The sequence below is a fragment of the Crocodylus siamensis genome, chromosome 2 (genome assembly GCF_052110815.1).
Source record: "Crocodylus siamensis isolate JL-2025a chromosome 2, ASM5211081v1, whole genome shotgun sequence".
NCBI classification, from domain to species: domain Eukaryota; kingdom Metazoa; phylum Chordata; order Crocodylia; family Crocodylidae; genus Crocodylus; species Crocodylus siamensis.
Genome location: NC_143396.1, coordinates 96243257 through 96255008, shown reverse-complemented (window position 1 = coordinate 96255008; position 11752 = coordinate 96243257). Strand labels below are relative to the sequence as shown.

The 11752-nt window shown below is 44.7% G+C and overlaps 1 protein-coding gene across 1 annotated transcript in view; it reads right to left on the bottom strand.

The window, feature by feature from the left end:
- Positions 1-1122: 1122 nt before the first annotated feature.
- The window catches only part of MND1 (meiotic nuclear divisions 1), a 70991-nt gene continuing 60361 nt past the window's right edge, over positions 1123-11752 (bottom strand). The window contains exons 7-8 of the mRNA XM_090036433.1: positions 5473-5517; positions 1123-3412 (exon numbers count right to left, since the gene is read on the bottom strand). Coding sequence (XP_089892559.1) covers positions 3306-3412; positions 5473-5517 — 152 coding nt within the window. The 3' untranslated portion in view covers positions 1123-3305. The remainder of the gene's footprint in view (positions 3413-5472; positions 5518-11752) is intronic.

Here is an 11752-nt window from a genome sequence, read left to right as displayed (position 1 = left end):
GGCTCAGCTGCGTCGGTCCCTCTGCCCCACTTACCTTAGGGGGATCAGTTGCTGCTGCCCCCGCTGCTGCTCCGTTCGCCTCTGCTGCTCTCGCCTCCGCTCCGGGTCAGGTAAGGGAGCACATGTGTGTAAGACACACGTGTGCCTGTGTCCTTCCTCTCCCTGCTGCTCCTAGCTCCCGAGTAGGTTTAGACTAGACATCAGAAGGCACTACTTCACAGTCAGGGCGGCTAGGATCTGGAACCAACTTCCAAGAGAGGTAGCGTGCCTCTTACCCTGGGGGTCTTTAAGAGGAGGCTCAATGTTTACCTGGCTGGGGTCATTTGAGCTGTATTCTCTCCTGCCCACGGCAGGGGGTTGGACTAGAAGATCTATAAGGTCCCTTCCGACCCTACCTCTATGAATCCCAGAAGCTGGAGCTGGTTTGCCTATGTGCAAGCACACACTTCTAAAGCGTGGCTGCTGCTGCGCCTGCTGCTTTTGGTGCTCCCCCACCACTGATGAAGCTCCTGCCAGGAGATAAGAGGCATGATTGGCCCTTACCAGTCCCAGTAGTTCTTCCCTGGTGCCCCAGGATGGGTTCCTGAGGTCTCCATGTCCTGTGTTTCTCAGAACAACAGGAGCCGATCTCCTGCAGGGAGTTTGCAGTCTTGGAACTGGAAGTGCTGCCCTGTCACCCGGTCCATAATGTAACAAGCCCTGCCCACCCAACACTAAACTCTGTCCCCCTCGCCACCATGTTGACTGCCCTGTTGAGCCACCATGTTGGTCCTAGACCCTCCTGCTCCCATCACATGGTCCCTGACATCAGAAGGTCCACCCTTTGACTGGGAAACACTGCCCCTCCACAGGGCCCACTGTCATGGTGCATGGCCTACCTCTGGAGCCCCACAAGTTTTGCCCCCTGGGTCATGCCCGTGCCTCATGAGCTACCAGGTAGTGAGGGGTTGTGACCTCTCTAACAACATGACCCACTGCCCTCGACCAATCGGGGATTCCACAAGCACCAGACCTCCCCCTGAGAACAGCACCGAACCAACTGAATCAAGGTTCACACCTATAAAATCTTTCAGAAGGTATCATTTTAACAATTTATAGAAAAAAATCATACTTAAAATAACACTTCTGTGATATTTTAATTTTATTTAAAAAAATAATTTTTGTCCTTGTTTATGGTTGAGTAGTGTATATAGAAACAATTGTATAATAGCTTAAAATAACTGAATATTAAGCCTTGGTGTGGGGGGCAAGCAGAGCTTCCTTGCCCCTCAAGTGCTGCAAGTGGGAGAGGAACAAGGGGAAGGACACTCGTGGACCCGGGGTCTGAGCCAGCCTAAGGTCTCGGAAGACCCTGGCTCCCACTATGAGGCAGCAGGAGCTCCTGCAACCAGTGCCTCTGGACCAAGAGGTAGCAGGTGCTGATGCCACTACACAGCTGCAGTGGGGCAGCCTTGCAGCCCTGTTCCTGGAGGCAGCACCTCCCATTTCCTGCCCCAGCAGGTGAAGGGCTCAGGGGTTATTGGAGATGCTGGGTGAAGGCCAGGGTTCCACTTCAGGCCTGGAGTAGAATAGTCTCTCCTAGCGACTTTGGTGGCACCCCCAACCCTGCTGCAGGCAGGGCCACATGGACACAGAATAGAAAATTAGGGTTGGAAGGGACCTCAGGAGGCCATCTAGTCCAACCCCCTCCTTAAAGCAGGACCACCCCCAACTAGATCATCCCAGCCAAGGCTTTGTCTAGCCAGGTCTTAAAAACCTCCAAGGATGGAAAGTCCACAACCCCTCTGGGTAACCTTGTCCAGTGTTTTACTACCCTCCTAGTGAGAAAATTCTTCCTAATATGTAACCTAAACTTACTTGCTGCAACTTGAGACCATTGCTCCTTGTTCTGTCATCTGCCATCACAGAGAATAGCCTAGCTCCATCCTCTTTCGAACTTCCCGTCCGGTAGTTGAAGGCTGCTATTAAATCCCCCCTCAGTCTTTTCTTCTCCAGACTAAATAAGCCCAGTTCCCTCAGCCTCACCTCATAAGCCATGTCCCTCAGGCCCCTCACCATTTTTGCTGCCCTCTACTGGACTCTCTTCAATTTGTCCATATCCTTTCTATAGTGCAGGCCCAAAACTGAAGACAGTTCTCCACATGTGGCCTCACCGGTGCTGAATAGAGGGGAATAATTAATTCCCTTGACTTGCTAGCAACATTCCTATCAGGGGCCCAATTACATGAGAAATGCCACTTGTGGCATTCAATACCCTGAACGTTTGGAACGGTTCCTTCTGTAGCCAGATAATGATTAGGGCTGGCTGGAAAAAAAAATTGACATTTCAAGAAAAATACTCAAGTTCTGAAATTTTCCATTTTATTCTAGAATAGGAGAGCTTTACCTTTTTGGATGGGGGGGGTGAAGAGAGAGAGAGAGAGAGAGAGTGTGCATAAGTGCATACTATGTATGTAGAATATCTACATCTGCATCATTGAAACAATGGCTTGAGTATGGTCTCTCACATGCTAGGTGTACCCTCATCACTGAATTATTTTGGGACAGATTGTTGTTTCTCTTTCTTCCTCCCCTAAACTTATACCTAGAACTAGAGAAGGCTTCTCAACAAGAATTTTGTCAAAAGCAAGCTGTTTCTCCAAAAAAGTTTCAGTTTTCTAAATGGAATTTTCTAGCAGGGAACATTTCATTAAAAAATTCTCCAAGGAGTTTTAGCAATAATAATTTCTATGGACTCCACCACCAAGTTCATACATCTTTCTCTAGACATCAGGTCCTCTTAGTCTTTTTAATGGATTGTGCCTGCTGCATTTCAACACCCAGATCAAGAGAAACCTCTTCTCTCCCATATACTCCAATGTTACTGGTACTTCCATTTCATAAACACATTACAGAAATCAAAACTGCCAAAAATGCATAGTTTAAATAAAACTTGCCAAAAATGCATAGTTGAGAGCTCCCTGCAGCTTCTGCTCCTCTTTAGATTGCTGATCATAAGATCTGGGAAGAATCCAAGCAGAGGACTTACGATCAGTGGCCACAGGGTTTTGTGACAACTATGCCTTAGAGCCTTCCTTTCACCATACTTAATCTCTCTCAACCTGATACATTGTGATTTGCGGTCAAGGGCTCTGAGAGGGGACAGCAAAAAGGAAACAGAACATGTGGGGTTTATATTTTACTGACGAAAAGTGCAACTACTACAAGCTGGGTTGGTTTCTTTGAAGGGAAACCAAAAAGATAAATGCCAGCTGAAACATATTTAACCAGTTATATACAACTGTGCCATTAATTATTACTGAAAACTAATCAATGTAGTCAAAATCTTCTGGAATCCCAAAGCTTTTGTCAATTCTGTTCTCTTCAAATCCAAATTTCCGTTTGGCCCAAGATTTTACTGCAAAAATGTTATCTGTGAACAGAGTGAAGAAAAATGTAAGTTAGCAATCAGAAGAGGAGAGTACCATAATCCTTGGCACAGTAAACTTTTCATCACCTCTATTTGTTTCACCTTTGGAAAGATCAAAAAACTAAGACTAGCCAACTTGCTTCATACCATTTAACAGGTAGGGATAAGAGAGGAAAGAAAAAGCCAAATACTTTTTCTGTTTTTAGAAGTAACTGAGCTACAAATACTAAAGGGTAACTGCTACAAATACTAAAGGGGCAATCAGGATCAGTAAGAGAGTGTACATAAAAGTAAAGCTACGCTCAAACTAAGTTGTTGATTACTTAAGTCATTATATGCAATATGAAATTCTGCCCATATTTTATTTACCCTATCAAAAATATCACTTAAAAGATGAACTGAAGAGATCCTTAAAAAAAAGAAAAGCTTGGCTTGTGCCAGTTGTCATTTCAGCAGCTTTTTCAAACTTCAGGAAGAGTCAGATGTAATTAAAAACTACTGAAAACATATCAACAAGCCTGAATAAGATGTCCTTCCCAACTTGGGTGCCTAGCTTTCTTTTCACAGTTGAAGTCATCATGTAATAATGGCCCTCTAGTCTTGTTAGGCCGAGAACTGAATGTATGCCTCCGAAATGAGCAGTTTTAACTAAACCAGATGGACTGCACTGGTGTAAACAAACAGTCTGGTACAGCCACACCAAAGAATCTATGGAAAGTCTATTCCAGCTCTGCAACGTGCTGTTTTAAAAAAAATTCTCACTTAAAATGTGAAAATTCTCACTGAAAATACCTACTCTAAAGTTCCCAATGCAGTCTCCCATCTGTAATGTTTCAAAAGACCAGTGGTGCACTGTGGGATAACCAGTGAACCAATTTAAATACTGGCCTTATGGAAAATCACCCCAAATACCCTGTCCCATTATTATCCCCTTCTTGAATTAAGTTTGCTGACATGAAGCTGAACAAATTCCTTTACACACACACAGTCTGCCAAACAACAGTCAGTAGTGTTTCACTGAACTCGAGTAAAGAATGACTGGAAACATGCAATACATTTTTGTAATATAGAACACCATTTTTGTTACAAATTATTAAAAAGGACACATACCCATGTTTTCTCCTTTTGCAGCTCACTGGAGATTTTTCAAATACAGTATTAAGAAAGCAACTGTTGTCAAATATATTTGTCTTTAGCATAATAGTAGCATTTTACCTTTCAAAGAATGTTAAGCTAATATTACAATAATTTGAGACAGTGTTAAATCAATTCTCTGCTGAAGTTATAATTGTTTTTTAGAACAAAGAAAAGACATTTCTACTCTTTTTGGGTTGTAGAACATATTTTAGTAGAAAAGATGGAACAAATGAAATATACCAGCAAATGGGAAGGTTAAAAAAATAGGTTAAAATAATTTCACAAGAACATCAGTGCAATGACCACCTTCAAAACTGTAATAGCATATAAACTGGAGAACAGAACAAGTGAAATTATCTCAGCCAAAATAGTAACTTTATCATTCCAAAAACACTGGAATTCAGATGCAGAGCAACAACAAAATCTTTACAAAGCATTCTCAATAAAAACAGACAGACAGATATTTGGAAAATTTAAGGTGGATTACAGTTAGAAAACAACTCATACAATTTTTGGGATAGTCAGGGAAGTGTGACTGTGCTACTCTTACTACTAGCACCAGGGAAATTTGCTGACCTCAGGAGTTGAATTCAATTGCAAAAATTAGTTCAAGGTTGAATATCTGGTTTATACCACCTGTACTAAAAGAGGAAGTCTGCTGTGCATTTTCATATAAACCAGGTAAGATTTTGAGTAATTTGTGAGAAATACTTCCATGAATCTGCTTCAAAATCATAAGGAACTGCATCTGTACCAAACCATTTTTAGGGATTTTTATTTTCTGCACTTCTACTACCCAGGCCAATCTTAGGTTAAAAATTAACTGTAATTAAGAACACCTCGTAGGTTACAAACCACCACTTTGAACTGATTTTTGCTCTAGCACTATAATTGGAAACTGTTTACCAGTGTAAATGCATACACACCAGTCCATCTGTTGGCTGCTTCCTTGGCTACTTTGTTTGCTTGACCTGAAAAAAAAAGAAAACATGTAAGAACAAAGAACAGTCACATAATGTAGCAGGCTCAAGGTGATGGGTTTTGTTTATACTGAAGAAACCTTTCCTCTATATTTTTAAGGCTCAGCCAAGCCCAAAACTAGGTGTATGAAAAGTCACTGGCAAAGGAACACAGAAGATACTGTTTGACGTGCCCTGAGTTTGTAAAAATGAAACAATTCCAGTTGAATCTGTGCAAGACTCACTAACTGCCTTATAGGGAGATTCCTGGCTTGGGACAGTGACAGAGATAACCGTATTGGTTTGGAGAAAGCACTTGGCTTAAGTACTCTTACTTCTATAGCATCACAGGTGTGCATAACTCTTCATACACATGAATCAAAGGGGGCAGAAGGGCGCAAAAGCCCCCATGGCTCACCAAAAGCATCTGGGAGTGTCTCTTAGCTAAAAGGGAGGCGTACACCTAATGGAAGGGTGTACGCCTCCCTTTTAGCTAGGAGATGCTCGGGGATGCAGGGAGGCAGCAGGAAGGCCAAGGTGGAGATGGAACTGGGACTGGCTTCCCAGATCAAGGACAACAAGAAGTCCTTTTTTAAATACATAGGGGGAAAAAAGAAGGTTCCAGGTAATGTGGGGCCCCTGCAGAACAAGCTAGGAAATTTGGTCGTCACACCAGACGACAAAGCTAACATATTTAACGATTTCTTTGCCTCCATTTTCCTGAGCAGGGGCCGGAACAGCCACCCCCACTCTGGGCCCCCCTTAGACTGCAGCAGAGGCACACCTAAGCCAAGGGTTAGTAAGGAACTAGTCAGGGAACTTCTGGAGGGACTGGATGTATTCAAATCAGCTGGTCCGGACAATCTCCACCCCAGAGCACTGAGGGAATTAGCTGAGGTCATTGCGGGACCCCTGGCACGGCTTTATGAGCACTTGTGGTGCTCTGGTGTGGTGCCAGAGGACTGGAAGAGGGCCAAGATGGTTCCCATCTTCAAAAAGGGGAGGAAGGAGAAGCCGGGAAACTATAGGCCAGTTAGTCTTACCTCAAACCTGGGCAAGCTTTTTGAGAGAATTATTCTGGCACATGTCCACGAGGGGCCAGCAGGGGAGATCATGCTTAGGGGCAACCAACATGGGTTCATTAGAGGCAGGTCCTGTCAGACAAGCCTGGTGGCCTTCTACAACCAGGTCACCAAATCCTTAGATGAAGGGGTAGCAGTGGACGTTGTCTTCCTGGACTTTCGGAAGGCCTTCGACACTGTCTCTCACCCCATTCTCATTAAGAAACTGGGGAATTGTGGTGTCGACACCCACACAATCAAATGGGTCGCCAACTGGCTGGAGGGCCGCACCCAGAAATTGGTAGTGGACGGGTTATTTTTGACCTGGAGGGATGGGGGCAGTGGGGTCCCCCAGGGCTCGGTCCTTGGGCCCGCACTGTTCAACATCTTCATCAGTGACTTGGACGAGGGGGTAAAAAGCACCCTGTTCAAATTTGCTGATGACACTAAGATGTGGGGGGATGTGGGCATGTTAGAAGGAAAGAATAGGCTGCAATCAGACCTAGACAGGTTACAGGGGTGGGCGGATGAGAATAGGATGGGATTCAACACCAATAAGTACAAGGTGATGCACCTGGGGAGGAACAATCAGCACCATACCAACAGGCTGGGGAACTCCCTTCTCATCAGTACAGAGCCAGAAAAGAATCTTGGAGTCATCACTGATGCCAAGATGAACATGGGGCGGCAGTGTGGGGATGCAGTTAGGAAGGCCAACTGCACCCTGTCATGCATCCACAGATGCATCTCGAGCACATCCAAGGAGGTTATCCTCCCCCTCTGCAGCACTGGTCAGGCCGCAGTTGGAGTACTGTGTCCAGCTCTGGGCACCACACTTCAAGAGGAATGTGGACAGCATGGAGAGGGTCCAGAGGAGGGCCACTCGCATGATCAGGGGACAGCAGGGCAGGCCCTACAAGGAGAGGCTACAGGACTTGAACCTGTTCAGCCTCCATAAGAGAAGGCTGAGGGGGGATCTAGTGGCCTGTTACAAACTAGTCAGAGGGGAATAGCAGGTATTGGGGGATTCCCTGTTCCCCCAAGCACTACCAGGAGTGACCAGGAATAATGGTTACAAGCTGGCAGAGGGTAGATTTAGGCTAGATATCAGGAGGCGCTACTTCACGGTCAGGGCGCCTAGGATATGGAACCAACTTCCAGGAGAAGTGGTGCTGGCTCCTACCCTGGGGGTCTTTAAGAGGAGGCTAGATGTACACCTTGCTGGGGTCGTTTGACCCCAGTACTCTTTCCTGCCATGGCGGGGTTGGACTCGATGATCTGCTCAGGTCTCTTCCGACCCTACCAACCATGAAACTATGGAAAAAGCACATAGCAACCGCAATAGTCTGTGGAAAATCTGAGCGCAGACTATGAAAACTTACAAGAAGACAGCTATGAAGGTTCTTGGGGCTTCATTTAAGAATTTCTTTGATAACCTGGAGAGAGAATTATGTTTCTAGAGAACAAATGTTAAAACAAGAATTCAAAACCTTTAAAAAAAGGGAATTCCACCTAGGAAAACATTTTACAGCTATTTGCATGAGACATCAATGGCTAAAAAAACTAGTCTGTTAAGTCTTCTTGCCCTCATTGGAAAAAAACAGAATCAAATAGGTTAACTTGAGAATTTATCAGAATCATTACATTTCTTACACATACATACACTTTGAATATTTCTAGTAGGCTTGTCAGTACTTGCATAATATTCACTTACATTGGTCAGCATGAAACCATGCTGGATACTGCAAAGGGAACACACACACACACACACACACACACACACACACACTATTCATTGTCAAAGATAACGCTGTGGGCAAGATTTATTTAATTATCCCATTGCTACATTTGTCCAGTTCCATCTGTGATAGTGCCAGCACTGGCTGCACACAGTAGAGAAATGATGATATCATAAGAGTATGGGAATAAAAGGTTAGCAGTTAAAATGGGGAAAGATTTTTAGCCACACTGTTTATGAACTATCTGGCCTTTTTGTTTTGCTTTGCTTTTTATTAAAGTCTATTCCAGGGATTGGGAACCTTTTAAGAAGCAGCAGGCCGAAGTATCACAGCTAGCTCCAAATGCAGACCGCTGTTTGAAACCCAGTCATCTCAACAACCAAATGCTTTTGATTGTCCCATTGCCAAATTGCCACTAATGTCCCAGTTCTGTGGGCTGGATGGAGTCACTTGACAAGCTGGATCTTCTAGCTCTTGGGCTATTTGTTCCCAACCCTTGTCTATCCAACTTTAATTTTAAAGAAACTTTATATTTGTTAATGATTCAACAGCCCAATCCATTCAAATCAAGTATGCCAAGTCACAATTTGAGTACAACTGAAAGCTTTTTTTTTTTTCTTGGAAGGGAGAGGCTCCCCAAATACTCCAAAACTATCAACAGCCAGGTGGTTAGGTCCTTCCCTGGGAACACCAGTCTATATAGGGAACACCAGTCTATATAGGAGTTTCTCTCTCCTTCCCAGTTTGTGAAAAAATTCAAGGTCTTGGTTTGGATCAAACTTTTGAAATGTCAAATACTTTCATGGAATGGGAAGCCCATTCCCTGTCTGGCTCTAAACACAATATATGTGCTTTAAATCATCCAGTAAATCTCTCCAGCAAAAGTAGAATTGACATTCCTGATATTTCCTTGGCTTAAAACAAACAAACCTCAAACCAAAACCAAACAAAAAGCCACTAGCAAGACTTTAAATCTCCTGTCAGGCTCTTGTTAGACATAAAGCAATGAAAAGGGAAACAAGCCAGTTTTTTGTTTGAATTCCTTCTTGTCACTTGTAAGAGCTACTGTGGAAACAATAACCCAAATATATACAAAAGTGTCCTGCAAAGGTAACTTATTCCAACATTAGTAAATACACTATGGCATGTTGGAGATTCAGCCACCAGAACCACTTAACTGTCAACTAAAAACATGAAAGAAGAAAATCAAAGAAAGAACCATACCAAATTCCCTTCCTTACCCTAACTACCTAAGCTTACCTTTCCAGGACACATTTAGGACTTAACTAATTTGTAAATAGATAAAAGAAAATGTTCACAAGCAGGAAGCTCAAGATCTGTCCCTTTAGCATAGCAAAGCAGTTAAATTTACCAAACAAGAAATGTCTAGTATAAGAGCAAGCTACTTGGTAAATGCAGCAAGCAGGATTTCTTAACAGAAACAATCGTACATCAGTGTTTCCTAACCAGTATGTCACGGCACAAAAGTGTGCTGTCAGAAATGAACAGGTGTGCCACAGAATTTTGCCATGGCAATGTGTTACAGTGGGTATGAGGATGGGGAATGCCTCAACAGGTGTGCCACAGAAAAAATGTATTAATGCAAGTGTGCCTTGTGCTGGAAAAGGTTGGCAAACACTGTCATCGATCACAGAGAATCAACAGGCTTTCATGGAGATAGCTGCCAGTCAATCTGGAAAACTGCTACCAGGTAGGTGCAACGTAACTAAAACCCAACCTTTTCAGGTAAGCAACTTTCACAGTGTGAAACATAATTCAGCTCCATGAAATAACAGCTGCTGCAATACGTCTCACAAGCTAGCAACCCTTAGTTCAAGAATTCTTAAGAAAGAGCAAGTACCCTCTAGTCAGAGCGCTGCACTTGGGATTCTGATAATCAGGTTTCTTTTGTATGTTGCAAGAGTGACATTAGCTATAAACATAGCAACTATAAAAAGAATCATAAATCCTAATCTCCCTATTCAAAGAACGAAATAGGGTATGCAACATTTTCTACTGTCTTGGCTTTAAGCTTTCTGCAGTTGGAAGACTTGTTTCCTTCACCTCGAAAAAAATAATGGACCAAATGTTCTTTCCACACTAAACCTTTACATTTCTACAGCGCAGAAATTATACACTTGGCATTCAGAACAGCACAACTGCAAACCTCGCGGTCTAAAAACTCTTCCCGACATAACGGGGCAATCAAAGAGAGCAGGGTAACAGCCCATATTTTATGCATATATAAATGAGGTGGTGAGAGGTAGTTAGTCATGTTAAGTCCAAAGTTAGACAAAAGGCAACAGAGGGTGGCACTTTCTAGACTAACTCATGCGGAGAGGGGCATGAACTTTCGCAGGTTGAATGAGTTAGTCTATAACAGGGGTAAGCAAAATATGGCTCATACGCCGAAACTAGCATGTGGAGGGACTTTGTCTGGCCCATGGCCGATCTCGTGCTTGCATTTGGCTCATGTGCCATCCGGCCCATGGCATGTCCCACCACTCCTGGGCACCCAGCAGGGCTGGGGTGACTCCATGGCTGAACGCCATTTCAAGGCAGACCAGACCCTGGCCCCATGGAAACTGGCAGGGCACCCATGCACACAGCCCTAGCCCTAGCTGCGCCTGCTCCAGACCCACCCTAACTGGAGCCGACCAGCTCCAGATCAGCTGGGACCTGCACACACAGCCCTGGCCCCAGGCTGCCCTGCACCCACTCCAGACTCACCCATCCACCCACAATGAGTAGTCCTGGCTGCAGTGGCAGCTAGGCAAAAGCTATTGCTGGGTGTAGGGGAAAAGCGACCACCTTCCCCCTTGCCACTGCTGAGCCCTTCTTGCTGCAGCTGCCCAGAGCCTCCACCCAGGCTGCCCTGTGGCTCTTCTCCACCACTGTCACCACAGGGCATCCCAGGCATGGGCTCTAGGCAGATTCAAGAAGGGCACAGCAATGGTGAGGAGAAGGTGGCTGCTTTTCCCCTGTGCCCAGCAGCAGCTTCTGCCCAGCCGCTGCTGCAGGGTGGGCCAGGGTCAGGGTCAGGGCTGTGTGCTTTGGTCCTGGCTGGTCCAGAGCTGGTCTGCTCTGGCTGAGGTGAGTACAAAGTGGGTACAGGACAAGCCAGTGCTGTGCACTCAACTGCTGCTGGGCACTGATGGCAGTGAGGAGTTGCAAGGTCTGGGCTGCTGGTGTGCAGGGTCTGGGCTGCTGCGAGGGGGCAGGGTGATGACCGACCCGTAACAGCTCCCCAAAACTACCTATGTGGCCCACAGTCCCAAATAGTTGCCCACCCCGGTCTATAAGGTGCGACTGCCTTGCCAAATGAGATGGTGCTAACTAGAGCTTAACCAAAATCATTTTAGAGGATATTTTGCAATATTATTTTGCTAGTTTAATAACAGAACCTTTTTATCACTCTAAAAGGAATCTTCCATTTTAATCAGAGTG